This window comes from Phyllostomus discolor, chromosome 11 (genome assembly GCF_004126475.2).
Source record: "Phyllostomus discolor isolate MPI-MPIP mPhyDis1 chromosome 11, mPhyDis1.pri.v3, whole genome shotgun sequence".
In the NCBI taxonomy this organism is placed as follows: Eukaryota; Metazoa; Chordata; class Mammalia; order Chiroptera; family Phyllostomidae; genus Phyllostomus; species Phyllostomus discolor.
Window position 1 is genome coordinate 6,498,536 of NC_040913.2, and position 18,645 is coordinate 6,517,180.

An 18,645-nucleotide genomic window follows, 5' to 3' on the forward strand; every position below is an offset into this window, starting at 1 on the left:
TTCTGCGTGCAACTTCTTACAGGGAGAGAAAGTCTGAGGCATCGTCCTTGCGGTGAGTGGAAGAAGACGGGGGAACAGCAGGGCTAGGGAAGAGCCCCTCGCTGGCAGGTCCTACCGGCTTCTCCGGCCCAGGCGCTGCCCTGGGAAGGGCTGCTGTCCTTGGCTCAGCGGCAGCGCTCCAGCTGCGCTTTCCACTCCCTGAAGCTCTGGAGCCCACCTTCCCGTTTGTGACTAGGCCCCTGAGCCCCGCGCTGAGGAAGAGCCCAAGCCCCTCCTGGTCGCCCTGGACTTGGGGAGGGCGCTGGCCCCTCGCCCTTGTGCGCCCTGCGCCCTCGCCTTTGCTTCCCCGCGCCCCAGGGATTTACTTATTGTGCTGAAGAGGGGAGGGAGGGGAAAACAAAACCAAACCAAACGGGGAAAACAACCACAGAACTTAGGCAGCGGAGCAGCAGGAAGAGCAGCCTTCCCTAGTTCTCAACTGTTTTGGGGAGCGCTCGAGTCCCCGCGGGCGCGCGCCTCCCGGGCTTGCGCAGAAGGAAGGGGAGGGCGGGAGCGCCCCACTTACCATGACCGTGGCCGCCGCCGCGGCTGCCTGGGCGGCCACCGCGGCTTGGTTGGCTTGGTGCTGCGCAGCTTTGATTTTGGCCTGCAAGTGTGCAGGAGGGTGAAAATACTTGCATTTCTCCCTCATGCAACGCCCCTTTATGTAATCCATACAAACGGTTACGGTGTTGTCGTTCGTGTCGATCATTGTGCTGTCCGCGGGGTGTGCAAAGCGGCAGTCGGTCTCTCCGCGGGCACAGTTTCCTCGCTGGAACTCCCTGCATACCTGGGACACACGGGGGACAAGAGCAGACAATGCAGGAGAAGGCCTGAGGGCCGCCTGAGCGCCGCCCCCTTGGCACGGGCGGCCATTGACGCTGTCGTTTTAACTTCAGTTCATCCTTTCCCTTTCTTTTCGTGGTGGCTTGGGTGCCGTTTGCAATCAACACTTGATTATCCAGAAGTCACCAGAACTCCTAATAAACACTGTTCTGAGTTTTGCATCACCCTCTTTTCTGGGCTGAGACTTGATATTGAGAAAATGGGGCAAAACCTGCAGCTTAGCTAAAACAACAAAGAAAAATCACCTGGGAGGGCCCCCACTGTCTGTGGGATAGATATACATATTATATATAATAACATGCAGTTTATATCTAAGCCTATGTATATAAATAAATAATTTGGACATCCGCATGTATATGCAAATATTCTCCTACTGGGACAATTCTGGGGTGCTACAGGGTTTTTGCAGGGAGGGATAATTTCACCATAGCTTACGCTACCAGGTCGTAGTTGTACAAATCCAAAAAGAACCAGGGGAAGAGACAAGCTTGTTCCTCCTCCCTGAGGATGGGGAAGAGGTTGGGGTTGATCTGAATTCTCCTGTTTTCCCCTAGGTCCACAACATAACTTACACTTGTAATCCTAAATCGGAAGAACTACAATATCTAAGACACCAAAGCTTTTAACTGGAGGTCAACATACTACGATTTTAGATAGCACAGGAGAAAAAACACACATATTTATGAAAGATAAAAAGAAGAGAAATATGGGAAGAGATAAAGGGAAAGAAATAAATGAAGGGAAGTAGGATACAGCTTGAAGTGTTGGTGTGTTGTTGTTATTTTTTTTTTTAATTCCTTAACCCTGAATTCTCCAGTAACTAGAATGCTCCAGGCTCTGAAAATTCTGGTGAATCAAGAGTTTATTGTACAAAGAGAGTTTGCATTAGGATTTAAAGAGTATTCTTAATTTGGCCCTGGATCTTGGTAACAAGAAATAACATGAATAACATAAATGCATACTACTTATATTGATAAATATCATTAGCAGGGAAGAATTACTAGTAAAATTGTACGTTATTTTCTTCTTAGGTTCCAGTCACAAAGTGGCTATACGAGTGTTCCAAGGGGGGCTCACATCTGGATCATAGGTGATCCGATACGAAGGTTCCCTGGCGTGACATTCAATCTCGTGAAGGTCGGACATACTTGGGAGAGACAGTGTCACTGCCCAGCGGCCAAGCGGGGTTGAAGAGTAAACAGACAGATCACAAAATCGCCCATTGTTTCTTCCTACTTTGAGTATCAGCCAGCATTCCATCTCCAGCTCAGGAAATGGACAAGACGGAAATGACTAAGAGGTGCCCACAGTTCTGAGTCAGCCTCCTTCTGGAAACCCAGCGACTTCGGTCTGAGACGGCCTCCGAGGGGCAGATCAGCCACCAGGCATTTGCCGGGGTGGGGGTGCGGGGAGTGTCTCTGTGTGTGGCCGACCTCATTCCCGGTTTGAAACAAACCGCGAGCTGCTCTGCTTAAGTCACGGGGAATCATTTTTCTCGTGTATCTTTGTCCACCAGTCCTGTTGGGAAGGACAGTTTGTTCCCAACGCGGCTGATTTAATGTGTTTTCGAAACCGCACAGTCACTGAACACCGAACCTCCATGCGGCCAGCAGGGGGAGCCCAACACGCTTTCTAGTCCCCGGCAAGGCCTGTTCGACTTTCACGGGGAAATGCTACATCAGAACAGCAGCGATTAGAACTTAGAGTCTTTTCATTTTGAGACCCATGTGCTGTGGATAGAAACTGATATTGCTGGGCAGCAACACTGCATGGCCCTCAGGATTTACTGGGCCACTATTTAAACAAATGCACATTTGAAAGAACGTTCTTGAAGGATTCAACATAAACCTCTGTGCACGTCCTAACTATACGTGTATCATCTAACAACTTTACTTGGCAGTGGGGTTAAAGGAGCTCTTTGAAAGACCTATTAAAATCTGTGCACAGCCATGTAAAATGCTCTATTAAACACCATGGGACATAGTAGTTAAGAGAAATGGGTGAATTCTCTTTTCTGACGGAAGAGAAATTCTACCGAGTCAAGTATAGACAGATTGGCTTGACTCATGACTTAAGAATTATAGTTTCTAAATATATGTGCTTGTTTTCTTGACTTTTATAGACCACTTAAATTTACGTTAAAGAAACTATCTCAAACGACAAGTTTTCCCAACTTCCAATTCCCCCTTTTAACAAACAACCGGGCTGATAATCTGGAACACTGCAGTGCAGACATAATAGTTCTTAAAATATTGAAATATGATCACACCATTGGTCAATAGTCATATCATACTTGTTCCCACCCTCATTCCTGAGTGCCCCCCATCGCCCTGGCTTCTGGACTTCTGACTTGCCCTTCCTCTGACCTATCCAGAGTCCAGTCAAGGTTAAGGTCTAGCACAGCTGGATGCCTTCAGGAGCCATTGCTGTGGCTTGCATAGCGATTGATTCAGTGGTCCACTGGTTGTTAATATTTTGCCCCTGAACAGCTGATTTTTTTATTAAACATATTCTTTTCCCATAGACTAATCTTAGCCTACTTGGCCTTCCATTCAAACCAAAGAGGCACGAACGCATGGCTGTTAGATGAATGTGTGTGTGTAATATCTTACAGGCATCCCCCTCCATAGGAGGGCGCTTCTCCCACCAATGCATTTCAAACCACAAGTAAAACGGAAGTACCTCCAGCTTGTCAGTCCTGAGAAGTTTCTGAGTTGTGGTTGAGCCCGGGACAGTGACGGGTGGGCTCCCGGGAACAATGACAGGTGTGGTGGGTAGAATTTCCGTGGGGACTAGCCCGACTCCAGGGGTGACGGGCGCTAGGTACGGAGCGAAGCTAATCGCCGTGTTTGTCCCTATGGCGGGACCTACAGGAAAGGTGGGCTGTTAAAGAAAGACAACACAGGATTAAGATATGTTTAGAACGAAACTTTAAAAAAAATCGCTGGCAAATGTCATTTGAGCAAAGTTAATTCATCGTATGCAAGACTATGTTAGCTGCACAAATGAATTCTGAACTGTGAAAGTTCATTAAACTTCCCTGCTTGTTTTGCTTAATGAAAATTAAATCCGCATAGATCCTCTCTTCCCCAAACCATACAAAACTATGACAGATCATCGAAGAAGCCTAATGACAGGGAACGGGCTAAACTTTTATTTCTGTGAAAGTATCCTTAAGCTAATAATATGCACTCTAATTGCTCGTGATTCCAACCTAGTAAATGTATAACACGAATGTAGCAAAGCCTATGAAATACTGATTCATAATCTTTCATTCCTCCTACATGTTTCTCAAAGGAAGAGGAATAAAAAAAAACACCTTGATTGTTGCTTGACCAAGTTTATACATTCTCAGAAAGTGCGAGTTACTTTGGGGATTTATTTTTCTCACACTCACCACTGTTTCCACATTCACTAGCGTGTCTAGTTCCAAAATTCATCCGTGGTTTTAGTACAGACATGCTATTTCTTCCTCTAGCTCAAGTAGGTGTGTCTTGAACTAACCTTCCCTTCTTGAAAGACGGGATGGAAAAGCTGGAGGTTTCAACTGGCTGTTAAAATCGGGTTGGGTTTCCTGGGTTGAGGAACCAGAGCGGCAGTGATAAAGGCCTGGAGTAGCTGTTAAACTTCCTCTCTGCCGATACACTTCTTGTGCAGGGACAAGAAGAGATCTGCTAGGGGTCTGATGGGATGACTGTTTCTGAAAGCCCCACCTAAAAATATGCCTTTCAGAAAAAAAATGATGGCCATGGAAGAGAACAACGAACTTTGTTTCACTTTTAAAAAAAAACAATGTTGAAAATTTAAGATGCTACATCAAGATTGTTCTTAGACTAAATTTCACACCGAATTGGACCTGAATAGTTCTTCTTGGTGGCTTTGGTTTTTTTTTTCCATTATTGGATGACTTTTAACCTTCTTATTTTTGGGCGTGTGCAATGTTAAGTTCATGCAATTTTCTGCCGCGGAACTGGGCTGTCAGGGCTGTCGTGCTTCTGCTTGATTTACGCGTCGTGGGTAACGTTCTGCCTGCCTGTCTATTTTTAAGGCTCTGGATGAGGTGTTGAACATATGGGAGAAATAACAATCTTTGTTTATTCAACAAACTTTTTTGTTGACAGCAATAACTGAAAAAATACCTCTTACAAGCGATTGTGTTAGAAAACAGGGAAGCACTGAGAGTTTGTGCGGGGGGTTCTCGGAGGGAGGCGGAGACAGTCCCCTGCGGTGGCGGAGGGCTGACGAGGGCATGCCAGCCGGGCCAGGGGCTGCCGCTGCCCGCCTGGCACCCTCGCAAGCGGCTCTGGGGTTTTTACGGCTCAGACATAAAATTCACTTTGGAAGAAAGTTGCAACATGAGGCCTCAACATGGGAAATAGCCGGCTGGATTTTTTTCACCCTGGACTTTCTACAAACTTTTATGTGTGTATGTTTTCCATTTTCAACCCATTTGAGTCATAATGACAGAAAGTGGTGGTTTTCAGGAACTGAGGCTTTTATCATTTAGTACCACTGAAACAAAGCCAAGGGATCTAGATGGTATAAGGACTATTATATAATGTGAGGATTTTTAAAAAAATCAGTCCTGAAAGGTCATAAATCACAACAGATCAGGGATTCAAAGAGCCAGCTACGTCAGAAATACCTGGGGGGGGGGGCATTTCATGAACAGAGGTATCGCAAGTTCTGACCCGAGAGGCTGACGTGTGCATTAAAGACACTGACCACAGGACCTGAGGTGTGGCCCCGTTTGGGGGCCTTTGTCATAGATAAGGAGGGAAAAGAAGTATTCAGAAAGACTTGTACTAAATGTGTGATTTCACCCAAAGACTATTGATCAAAGCAAACGTTGAGAGGAAAGAGCCCCCCACCCAGACCCTTCCGTTTCTGACTTTCTGTGGAAGCCAGTTCCCAGCCCTCTCTCCTGCGCATCATGGAAGCCGGGGTCAGTTTGGCAGCGCAGGAACAGGGGGTACCCTGCCTGTCGACAGGAGAGCAGAACCTCCAAACTCATTACCGAAACCTTTGTGGGTCTCCACAGATCTATTGTAATGGGCTAAATTTTGCTTTCCAAAATACGTTACCTGCTCATCTAATTTAATGATCTCAAATGGATGTTTCGGTTGGTTTACTGGTGATAGCTGGAACTCAGTGCATCGGGCGTGTGATTGGAAAGTGAAAACACGGGTTTTGGACGAAGAGAGACCCTAATTCGAACCCAAAGCTCTGCCCATTACCACTGCTCATCCTGGGTAGGCAGTGAACCGCTCTGTGCTTGAGTCTCCTCATCTGCAGGGGGGAGGGAGGGAAAACCACTGGGCTGACAGAGCCGGGCTGAACGGGGTGCCACTTCTCTCCCACTGCCCACGGTCAACACCCAGTAAGCAGAAGCTGTCATCAGTAGTGTCAAAAGTAGTATTAGTAAAGTTTGCCCCTAAAATTATCCAAGGATTCGAAAGCAGGGATGTCATCGGCATAGCAAAAACAATAATAGAGGTATAAAATATTATTAAATACAGAAACTACCCTCTCTTTTTTGAAATATGGGCTGGGGAATTATATTTTTTCTTTCACGTGGGGCTGAAAGTGAAAAGTGCATAGGCTGTATAAAGGTAGATTCCATTAGACATTTTCCTTATTTTTTACATACAGTCTTTTTTGTTGGAGTTGATTAGTAAAAAAAAAATGCTATTATGGTAATTTTCAGAGATGGGCACTATATTATCATTATTATTAATTATTATTATTGGTGATAGTAATATCTTGCATCTGTGAAAGTGTTGGCTGTTCTAAAGCATTCTCACACACAGTGTCTTCTTCAATCCTGTCACTGTCCACGGCAAGCGAGTGTGGCAGCGAGAACTGCGCAGTCTCACAGGCGAAAGCAATTTAGTGCAGAGACTAACAGGATTACCCAAGGTCATTACTGCCGAGGCAGAGTCAGGGCAAGGTACCCGGGACGCCTGGCTCCCAGTCTGCGGCTATTTCCATTCTTTGGCATTCACTCGATTTTGCTGGTGATTTCTTAAAACAGAAGAAGAAGAAGAAAAAACACCAGCGGTCCCTATGTTTTTGGAGGGAAGGGGGGACTGCGGGTGGGGAGCTGTGTCCCACCACCACCCAGGGCCTCCTGCAGGTGAGAGAGGCAGGGCTTTTGCCTCTAGAAAGGGGTTCCCAGACCCCCAATTACAATGACCCTTCTGGAGGGAGACTCTGGGCTGATGGCCTGTCCTGGTGTCTGAGTTCGGTTCTTAGCTGGCAGCTGAGGACAGAGAGGGCAGCACCCCCAAATGAGTCTGCCCCTCGAAGCACACCCACCGGAGCCCGGGAGCACTGGCCCATGGTTTCTGCAGAAGGGCCATTGCAGGGCTGATGGAGATGGGATCCGTTTGGCCCTGGGTCCTCCCGCAGCCCTGACTGGCCAGAGGAAGGCCAGAGGACGAGAGCCACGGACAGTCTTCCGGGAGAAAAGAGTTTCTGAAGTGCTGGTCTTGCTATTTTGTCCCCTCTGCACTTCACATTTCTGTGTTTCTCTGCTCCGAACTGTCCACTCTTTCTTCTCAGTGCATTACGTCAGTAGATCCACGTTCAAAGACTGGGCACACAGACACACAGCCATACACGCCCACGTGTCTTTGATATTTTGTAGTGGCGAGGAAAGGGTGGCACTGAGCAGGCATGACTAAGTGGCTTGGGATATTAATGGCTGTAAAATTTCGTCAATTAACTTCTTAAAACTAGAGTGTGAGAGTTCATGTGTTTAGAAAGCCTTCACTTCAAAGGGTAGGCCTTTGGCACTCGGAATGAAAGGCTGAGAACATGGCATCCCTCCCGCCTCCTCCCTTTACTCCCAGGAGCACCCAGGAGGGCAGAGTACTCAATGAAAGACCTTGCTCCAAGGACCATACTATACAGGCTCTGAAATCACTGTCCTACTAACGGCTTCTCCCATCTGCTTCTCTATCTTGAGTGAGAATACGAAGGTTGTGTGTGTGTGTGTGTGTGTGTGTGTGTGTGTGGTGGCAGGGGGAGCAGCATGCTGGGAAGGAAAAGAGAAGAAGAATTACTGTTATATTCGACCAGGAAGGGGGAGAGAAAACGTGCTAGGAGGAACAAAGGGAAGGGGACTTTTCACACATAGTGAAGTTGAGAGAGAATAGTTATGACAGGAAAGAATGATGTGCATTTTATTATGGATATAGGCATGGTGCCAAAACACTGTGTGTACGTTTATGGAGCTCCAGCTCTAATGGGCAAGAAAAGCAAAATTACAATTCATTTTGGAGGCTAAGTGGAAATGAGGAGGCCTCACCGACAGTGGTGGCGACTGGGGGTAAACCATGGCAGTAGATCTGGAGTCCTCATGGATGAGAGGGGTCATGGGGTAACATCTGAGGGGTCATGGGGTAACTTCCAGCAAGAGCCACTGCCATGAGGCGAGCAAGCACCTTGTGTGTTCAGGGCACTGAAGGGTTGGTTTGGTCTGAGTGGGTGGAGGGACAGTGGGCCATCACCAGTGGTGATCTGGGGAGCTGGGTGAGGACCAGATCACGGTGTTGTAGATCAGAGTCAAGGTTACGTGTTTAGGCTTTGTCTCTAGCGGACTGCGAAAGTGTTGAAAGATTTTACCTAAGGGAACGATATGACTGCTATATGCAGGATATGTTGAAAGAAAGCAAGAGTGAAAACGGAGAGATTAGAAAGGAAATCCTCATAAAGTGTGTGGATAAATAGGCTGACGGTCGCTCAGACAAGGGAGCCGGGAGGTGGAGCAGTAGGTAGGTGGCCTTGAAGGCAGAGTGTCAGGGCTTTCTGGTGAACTGCATATGAGGGAGTGGACACGAGACAGTCCGCGTGGTTTTGGTTTGAAACTGTGGGTTGCATTTGCTGAGATGGGAATGCAGTGGAATAAATAATTTGGCCTTTAACAAGTCGAATTCCTATGAGGAAATTTAAATAAGAGTGAGTCCAATAGGAGGTTGGATATAGGGGCCTGAGGCTCAGAGGAGAAGTTTGGACTGGAAACACACATTTGGGATTGTCCCTAGCCTCTGGATGGTGGATAGCCACGGGAATGCATGAGACCAGGAGGAAGAAGGTAGGCGAGAGAGACATGGCCACTGCTGGGGACCTCAATGCATAGCAGCCTCAGCACGTAGCAGAGAAACATACTAGAGACAGGCGAGGAAGGAGAGATAGGAGAGGAAGGGGTGCTCCATGAAGGAGAGGTTGATACCCATGCTGAATATTGCTAAGAGGTCGAATGAATACAATGAAGGTGAAAGCGACCATCAATTCAGAGATAGGAAGGTCATTGGTGAGAGATTTCAGGTGGATGGGAGAAAGAGGGAGAGGAAAATTATAGAGACGATTAACTTAGAAGGTCTCCTAAAAATGGAATGGTACTTGCCACTCTTATGTGTACCAAGTTACTTGTCTTGAGCAATTTCGGCAAGTATTAGTTTCTTGTGGCCGATCTAACAAATTATCATAAAATTTAGTGGCTTCAGACAACACATATCCGTCTATCCTCGGCTAGTTCTGGAGGCCATAAATCTGAAGTCAGTTTAACTGGGAGAAAGTCAAGGTGCTGGCAAGACCACACTCTCTCTGGCAGCCGTAGAGAGGAATGCTTTCCTGGTCTCTCCCGTCTGCCGGCGGTGGCTGGCCCCCTTGGTGTGCAGCCACGTCACCCCAGTCTCGGCCTGTCAGGGCTCACAGCCTTCCTCTTCTTCTGAACGTGCCAGCTCTCTCCTTGTTCTTCTCTCATAAGGTTGTGATTGCGTTTATTTTTATTTTGATTGATTGATTGATTGATTTTTGCAATAGGGAAATATTGGCTGTTTTATTATGAATGGTACCAGGCGGGATAATGGGAAGCTAAGGCTCAAAAGCCTGGACTGTCTCTCCAATGGCTTGTAGGGAACAGATTCTATAGGGCAAAGTCATAAGACATCATGGGTTAGGGGTTCGGGGCTGTGCTGGGGAGCTGACTGGTTGGAGGGGAGGTTAGGGTAATGAATGGTTTCTTCAGGTCCTGAGGACGGCCCTGAGGTCTGTTCAGTGTCACCCCTGCTCTGTTTCATGGGAAAGTAGCCAGGGGGCGGTTCCACCTCAGGGCTCAGGAAATGAGACGTCACTGAGGTCAGGATGTTATCGTTAGCCTGGGTCCTGTGACCTTTAGTCAGGTCCAGGCTACTGCGTTCTGCTGCTTCGGGGGCTGCTGACTCTCTGGGGGAGGAGCTAGGTGTCGGAGGGATAGAGACCCGGAGGGAGTTGACCGCATTTCCTCCAGGAGGATTTCCCCATCTCTAGATGCCTAACTCAGTCACATCCACAAACAGGCTGTTTCCTTTTAAGGTGACAGTTACAGGTGCAGGGTACTCTTCAGGGCCACTGTTTGGCCTGTGACACTGGGCTAAGTCACAAGTTAATTCCCGAAACTCTGAAATTACTTGTTTGTGGAATTGATGATTAAGTTTATCACACTTTTTATTCTAATACTTCTTGTAATCTGTAAGTCTCTGCTAAAATATTGAAATGTAATGTGCCTTTTTTGTAATCATGATGATTAACTTCTAATGAATATTTTAGATAACACACAAACATAACTTTCAAAGAAAGTTCAGCTCATACTTAACAACGGGAAGGGAATTTTCTTAATTCACATTGCCACCATTGATACCAGGGTTAATCCTTATTTATTCTAAATAAATACGAAGTGAATGATTAAGATGAGTGAGATACACAGGGTCCAGCAGAAATAACGCCCCTTTTTTTTAAATCACAAAATCTTTTACTACAAAATCATAAGCACGTCATTCTGTAACATAACGATATCACACTCAAGCATAGCATGTGACATTGCAGGGGAAATGTTCACATTAAAACTATAAGTTATGACACCCGTATTATCACCCTACCGACCACACTCACGGGGCCTTCCTTCCCCAGCACTCTGTGGGGTACATCGTTGTTGTGCTAACTTTGGTGGCTCTACATTGATTCCCATAGACATTATTTAATGCCATGTAACTCAATGACCTTAGTGTTTAGGTAATTTCATAAAATAGTTTACCCGTGCATCCGTAAAGAGAACCATAACTTATACGTGTATAGTTTTAAGTAGATCTACTTAAATGCCTATTTTCGGTGTTAGATGTGTTTAGAACTCTACTCGTGTTTTCCTTAAACTTAGGTTAACTTCCACTCGTCCTTCTCACTTATTTGGGGCCTCATCCAAAATCATAACATCCTGGGCCTGAATCTTATTTTGCCCTTTCCATGAATCTGCCTGTTCCCCAAAGACTATCCTATCTGGTTTACGTTGGAGCCACTGCACCTGGCACTTTTTAAAAATCTGGGCAGAGCTAGTTTCTGGCTACCTTGTGCCCCCACTCTTGACCTTGAGATGAAGCAGCTTTGCCCGTATCTGGCTGTGGATAATGCTCACTTTTTTTGCCCCAATTTTTGTGGGAATAATAAAGGTGTGCATTATATATGGGTAGTACCTGAAATACTGTGTATCTCTTCTCATTTTACAATTATTTGTTACATAAAATTTCTTGTACCATAATATGTTCAAAAGATAAGTGCTAAAATTCCTTTGTAATGCAAAAAACAAGTATCATATAAATACATACAAATTGAATTAAAAATGAAAACAAAAGATTTTTTCCCTGAAAGTCTGGGCCAAACGTGTAGGCGTGCATTATACACGGCAAAACATGGCGCTCACAACTTACCCGGTTCTCCCCCTGCCCCAGAGCTGCGTCGGCCTACCCTCCCTCCCCGTCCTCTCTCACCGATGCACAATAGGAAAACTGAACTCCTGGGTAGCTATCCCTTGCAATTTAGCAGCTTTCAACAATGTAGAATTTTCATACAATCAAGGCTGATTTTTAAACAATAGTCTTTTGTGTAGTGCTCTTTTCCAAAAAGCAGATTTCACTCACTTCGCTGGCTTTGTTTTTTAAAAAATTAGCTTGTTTTGGACAAATAACTCACAAACACAAATGAAATCCGCTAAAGCCAAAAGCACTGCTTGTCTCCGGGGCCTCATGCCTAAAGCAATTTCCAGACCTTTAAGGAAGGACTTTGAAATACTGTGAAGAAAACGATCACACAATACAATACATTTAATCTTGTGGTCCCTGCCCGGGCCGCTGCAGCCCACGCAGACCTCCGAGGGCTGGGAGGCGTGGGTGGCTAAGGCGCTCTGTGTTGGGGCCGGGGCCGGGCTCCAGGCAGGCAGACTGGTCCAGAAGTCCCAGGCCCAGCCCTAGCCCCACCGTTCACTTGCTGCCCCCCGCCCCCCCGGCCAAATCCTTCCACTTCTCTGATTCCTCACTCTCCTCATTCTTAAAATGATGCCATTGAACTAAATAATCTGTCAGCTGCCTTGCTTAAAGAAAACGTTTCAGGCACCAAACCCTCTGGTTAACGAAGACCACCACTCCCTCCTCTGAATGAACATGGAGAGTGATCACTGCTGGGAGGTGGTACAAACGTTGTGTTTCCTGGTGAGGACGAGCGGGAGTGGTGCGCATTTCCTGGATATCGATTAGAAATTGTTTTTGCCTACTGTCTCCACACACATTTTTCCATCGGACTAATTTTTAAAACACCTTATTTTCCGCATCTCCTCAGCTTCAAAGCTCTTTGCTTTCACTGTGGCCAGAGACCGAGTTGAGGGAGGCCCCCTCAGGTCAGCGTGGCATCGCCTGCACCCGCACGTTAATCACCGAGCCCGTCGTGAGATGCGCTGTACTCACCACTGGATGAAGTGGGGTTCCTGGAAACATAAATTGCATCTGCTGGGCAAGCATGGCTGCTGCAGTTTTTTGCTGGATCAAATTGTTCCTCCCATTAATTTCTAGCTGAGTTTTTAAGTGGGTAGGAGGGTGGAGATACTTGCAGTTCTCTCTCGAACAACGGCCCTGTAAAATGAACATGGTGGTTTAGGACCGTTATCCGCAGCCTTCAACCCTATCATCACAATCACTCTGTACACGCAAAGCCAAGGACCTCCTGTGTGTGTGTGTGTGTGTGTGTGTGTGTTTGCATGTGCACGCACGCATGTGTTGGAACACAGAGCAGAGCTGAAACCTACAAGGAGTGAATCGGGCATGAGGTGACTATCAACCTTGCACAAACCTGTTGAGTAGAGGTGTTTCCTGAGATGGGTTGTTGCTGCTGCTTTTGACGGAGTCTGTCTCTGAGAGTGGGCTGTGAAGACATGCGACTGTTTGGACTAAAGACAGACCTTCCTGCTAGGTAGTGTGGAGGGCAATCGGAGAGGCCTGTTTATCGTGACTTCTCAAAAGGGGGCTTTGAACCTGCTCTGCGTTGGGCTGTGCATGCTAGGGCGATGACAAAGCAGGAATGACAATAAGAACCTCCTGAAATGTGTGTTTCAGATCGGCGAACACACCCCTGATTCAAAGTAGTGAAGAAGAGGCAATGGTAGTGTAGGAGTGGACTCTTCTTAGTCACAGATGCATCGCTGAAATTTCCAGACATAAGCTCTGATGATCACTCACAACAGATTGGTGTGGTGCACAAAAGCCGCTACCCCATGTCCTTGCCCCACCGCCATGACAGTTGTATCAAGTCCAATGTCTTGATATGACATAGTGAAGAATGTCTATGGCAAAAGTAACATTTGGACATTAAGGCTGGCAAAGCAAAAAAAAATTAGGTGGCACACATGCATAAAACCAGTCTTGAAGAGTTTTGCAAATGGTAGTGTTTATGCTGAAGTCCCAAGTTTTCAGAACTACCAATTGAGAGAATCATGTTGACGTGTGAATTCTGCAATTTCTGGGGAAAGAATAGCTAACCGTGTTTCCCAGTATGAGTATTACCATTCCCTAAAGAATCAGTCTGTTTGCAACCAAGAAAGAGAGAATATGGGTTTGTTTACCAGATACAAAAATAATTTTAAAAAGCAAGCTGGGTGGATCCGGGGATACAAATGTGTTTATAGTCTTCCTAATTCTAAACATCTGGAGTCCTCACTCCGCTTCCCACTAATCTGAGCTGCTCTCTCGGCAGCGCGGGCTCCCTCCGGGGTGCGAATCTCCCTGGAAGAGGACAGGCATCTCCCAGGCGCAGTCCCGGTGGTCCGTGCTCCTCAGCTGACCTTGCCCTGAGGCTCCGCTGTTAGCGGCATGAGAGACGGTGTCACCCTCTGCAGGGAGGACATGGGGGCGGGTACTGGGCACATCAGAAGGAACCAGTTCTATTTCTGCTAAGGAAATTCTGCCACAGTGAGCAAAGCCAGCACGTCTCCTTAGACTCAGGTTTAAGTTGTGATGTTTCATGCAGCTTCTACGGTCCAGAGCTGGACAGTCTGTTGGAAAGATGCAGGTCAAGTGGAACCATGATTAAAGATAGTCTGCATCAGAGCAGTAGAGGAATCTGTCTCTTTCTCTTCCCATCTGCTTCGCTCTGCAAGACTTGGGGTCAGGTTTTTATCTTAACTGTACGTTGCTCCCTGTTTTGTGACGTCCCAGGGTCCCTCCAGCCCTACCAACGTGCTTCGGGCATCTCTTCTTTCCCCTCCTTTTCTGCCCTCCCTTATAAATGCTTTCGTCTCTCAGTTTGCTCAAGTCCAACCTCCAAGCAAGTATTCCGTACCTGCTCCTGCAACACAGGTGTGTGACCCGTTTCTGGATTGGCTGCCTTTATGCCAGGTGCTCCTGTACGTACACCTGATGGGAGACGGCCACGGCACGGGAGGCGGGGCCAGGGAGAGTGAAACGGGATGACATTTCTCGTACAGAGGCTAAGCCACCCCAGGCTTCTCTGTGATAACCTCAGTTCCAACTCTCCTTGGTCACAGGCCCTTCGCTGGGAAGCTGACCCCAGAGAGGCTCGTGTATTCAAGGTCCACTCACAGGCCAACGTGCGCCAAGGTAGAGGCGGCCGTAGGGGAGGACCTGGGAGAGCAGAGCATAGAGACAGACTTCTCGAAACATCCGTGCCTCCGCCAGTTTGCCTGTTCAGCTTTGCTCATTCAGACAACTAACTGTCTGACCGCTTGTCTTCTAGTGCAAGGCCTTGTAGCTGTGTATGAAAATTTAGGCTAGATTAAAATATGTTCTTCTTGTAAATGCTGTTATCTCTTGAAATAACTGGGACTCTTAAGGAACTGTACAAACTATTTTCAGCCAATAGAACATAAATGACAATATCAAATTAGTAATTTATTGGTGGATTTGTTTCTTTTTTTTTTTCATGAGAATTAATGTAATTTCCTAGTGTTCTTACTTACACGCCTGGGGTTAGGTATATTATCGATCACCCAGGTGCCAGACAACTTATTCGTGGCTATCTCACTTTCTCCTGAAAGTAGCTGTAACGATCCTTATTGTGCAAAATGGGCTCAGAAAGACGAAGGAACTTTCCTAAGATCATATAAATGGTAGACGTTGGAGCTGGATTCTACATCCAGGTCTACTTGGCTCACATCACTACGCCACGCTGTTTACTAGCAATAGTTAAAATCCAGGGATGCGAGGGGAGAGAAATCTAGCGTGATTCTCTGTAATATAATAGAAGGCAGGACACAATCTGAAATGTAAAAACATATATATATGAGGATTTGGGAATGGGGAAAGATCACCTGCCTGGGTCTGGTCATTGGCAGGAAGACAGAGGAGTGGTTAAATCCACAGGCTCAGAGGCAGATGTCCGGACACATAACTTTGGCTCTGACCGTTTCTAAGTCTGAGCCAATTATGTGAGTTTCCTGTGCCTCTGTTTTTTTTTTTTTTTCATCTGCACAGTGCAAGTAATGGTTGTGTTTCCCGCTAAAGTCTGTTGTGGGGTTGCATGAGTTAATACATGCACAAAGTTTGGAAAAAAATGCTTGGCAAATAGTAGACACAAAATAAGTGTTGTCAATATTTCCAAAGAAAGAAAAATATGTGTGTATGACATTTTGTTCACAGTAGAGGTAAAGTAAGAAGTTTAGCTGTATTTTGATTGGCTTTTTGATTCCTTTATAAAATAAACTTTCACTTGAAAACATGACAAAAACTACTTAATTATACTTACCCAGGTATCTTATATTAACAACATTTTCAGCTCTACAGGGTGTTTCTGTGAGTGCCCATGTTTAAAGAGACAGCCCTGAACCATAGTTCAGTGCATTAATATTTTGAAGTGTGTTGTACCACGAAGTCTACGCATATTAATTCCAGCACTGGGGAACTCTAGGCAGCGGGATTTCAGGAAGGGATCTGATAGGATTCTGAGCTGCTAAAGGAAAAGCCACTGTCAGAATGTAACAAGCTAGCTAACACAGTAAACAATTTGTCAGGGAGCTTTTGCGAAGGTGTGAGATTTGCCAGGCTGCACATCATCACACAGAAACTGTTGATTATCAAAGCAGGTTGTCATAACCGAATGGGAGAGGGCAGCGCACAGAAATGTAAAGCATCTTTGTACGGCACGGCGAAACAAAACAAAGTGTCAAAAATAGTGCCTCCCAGTTTCGGTCCAAGACATGAAGATAAAAATGTCTTGGAAACGTCTTCCTGTGGCTGCTAGGGTTGTTTTCTGTTTTATTTGAGCACGTCCTCCCTTGCAGCTCTGGGTTGAACACTGTTTCCAGAGAGATACGGGAGGTGTGGGGTCCAGCCCTCAGAGAAGGGCACTGTCACAGCTTGTGTGGGGTGGAGGGGGTTGGGGGGGGGAGGGCGGGGAGCCCAGGGAGGTGGGCTCACCCCCGGGGACTAGTGTGTAGACTGCATTCCCGGAGTCACGGGGGCCAGCTCCGGCTCTTAGCTCACCCCAGGGGGGGACACACCGGGTGTGGAGAGAGCAAGTGGTTTCGATCACACTCGCCACCGTTCTCGGTGTCCAGTACTTCCAGGCAAGGGTCGTATTCATTCATTCTATCAACAAATATTTACTGAAGCCCGACTACGTGCCAGGCGTCGTGTTCAGTGCTACTTAACCAAAGGGGAGCAAACAGAAGAGGTGCTGCCCCCCCGTCCTGCCGCCTGCAGTCTAGCGGTCTAGCGGCGAAGACAGAGATGACCCCAACGATGACAGAAACGTGTCAGCTCACAAACTGAGAGACGTGTCCTGGAGGAGGATGCTGGGAGGGAAGGGTGGGAGAGGGTCCGAATGGAGACTGGGTGAGTCAAGGACGGGCTCTGAAGAAGTGATGTTCAAACGGAGACCCGACGGCTGAGAATGAATTTGGCAAAGTAGTCAGTGGCGGCAGAAGGGTGTGCCTGTGTGTGTGTGAGTGTGTGTGAGTGTGTGTGTGTGTTGAGGGGGAGAATATAGAATGAGAACAAGATGAAGAGAAGGTACCATCTGGGGACTTTCTCCGAGTTTCTCCAGGACGGCGGAGAGAGGGGGTGGGGGTCGGTGTGGCAGGAACGATACAAGATGGAACAGAAAGCAGCCGACTGCAGCCGGAGCCAAATGACTTTGACAGTGAAGTCAAAATTACAGATTTTATTGCCATTGTATGTTTTTAAGCAGGAGACTATCAAGATCAGGTTTATGTTTTATGCCACAGGTGAAATTTTACCCTATTAGATTTTATATCTCTAACTGTATTATAGTTTACATTTTTTTTTGGAGACTGCTTATTTTAAAAAAATCACGTAATTCAGAGTTTACATAGTATTGGTGCTATTTATTCTATCTCCAAAGATAACCTCCATTCCAGGAGTATTTAGATTAGGGAGGATGGTTAGAAAAAAAGTGAAAATGTAAAGCTGAATTAAGTTTATTAAAACCAGCCACCGTGGGAAATTCTGATACAGAGTACCCATGTTGATTCTCAGCACGATGAAGAAAGATGCTAAACTACTGAGATACGTACTTGGCAGAACAACAGATCAGAGCTATCGGAATTCCACGGCCATTACATGGCGTGGGAGAGAATAAATGAGAATAAATGGAGCTCTGGCCAAGAAAAGATTTCAGAATCAGGTCGGTGTGTGAGACACAGAAAGCATAATTGGAACATGAGATTCTTCTAATTGCTTCTTTTAAAACAAGTAATTTTTAGACTCTTCTCCTAGTAGGCTCCTAATTGAAAAAGTCAATTAAAATATGGGAGGAAAAGAGAAAACATTAATTAGGAGACTGTTAAAGGGGTTAACAACAGGAGTTTTTGCTCATAGGAGCAGCCCATAGACAACTCTGTCCCATTCGGTTTCCGTGGGAAAAAGCAACGCATTGCATGTGACCTACGACTGAAAGGGTCGAGCGGCCTCTCTGCTGTATGGATGGACTGCTTGGGAATAGTTTGACCTGTGTCTTGGCGGGGGCCCCGTCATCGATCAGCAGACTCCGAGAATGCCCTTGTGGGAGGTGAGAGTTCCCGCCGAGGGCCAGGGTCACTGCCGGGCCCACTGACCTCTGCCTCTTCTCGGCCCCTTCCTGCTCTCCGCACATGACGGTGGTTTCCAGCGAGCTTTCTCCGACGGCCAAGGGCGGGTGGTCCGTGTTCCGGAAGTGGCCTGCAGGGGACACTGAGTCCAGGGGCCAGTTCTGCACCCCGAGTGGGTCATGGAAAAGCCATGAAGAACCTCTCCGATCCCCTCGCATTCCACACGTGTGAAACCAACTGGGTGACACACTGACGTCGTGGCAGAGGCTCTCGTCCCGGAGTTCTGTCCCGGACACCCGGCTGTCTTGGACCCTCTCCTGGAGAAGCCCTTTAGCCTCATGGGAAAAGGGCCCAGTCTCTGGGCCTGGGCTGCTTGGCCCAAACCCCAGCTCTGC

General features: G+C 46.9%; 1 protein-coding gene and 1 long non-coding RNA gene across 9 annotated transcripts in view; one reads left to right on the forward strand and one right to left on the reverse strand.

Moving 5' to 3' along the window:
- Positions 1-18,645, reverse strand: part of MBNL2 (muscleblind like splicing regulator 2) — a 152,657-nt gene that overhangs the window by 40,442 nt on the left and 93,570 nt on the right. For all 8 annotated transcript variants that reach the window (XM_028527071.2, XM_028527072.2, XM_028527073.2 and 5 more), the window contains exons 3-5: positions 12,660-12,824; positions 3,568-3,768; positions 566-829 (exon numbers count right to left, since the gene is read on the reverse strand). In XM_028527071.2, coding sequence (XP_028382872.1) covers positions 566-829; positions 3,568-3,768; positions 12,660-12,824 — 630 coding nt within the window. The remainder of the gene's footprint in view (positions 1-565; positions 830-3,567; positions 3,769-12,659; positions 12,825-18,645) is intronic.
- Positions 6,825-16,551, forward strand: LOC118497309. The gene is made up of 3 exons (XR_004899833.1): positions 6,825-6,835; positions 7,981-7,985; positions 15,858-16,551. It is a non-coding gene; the product is annotated as an uncharacterized LOC118497309 (long non-coding RNA).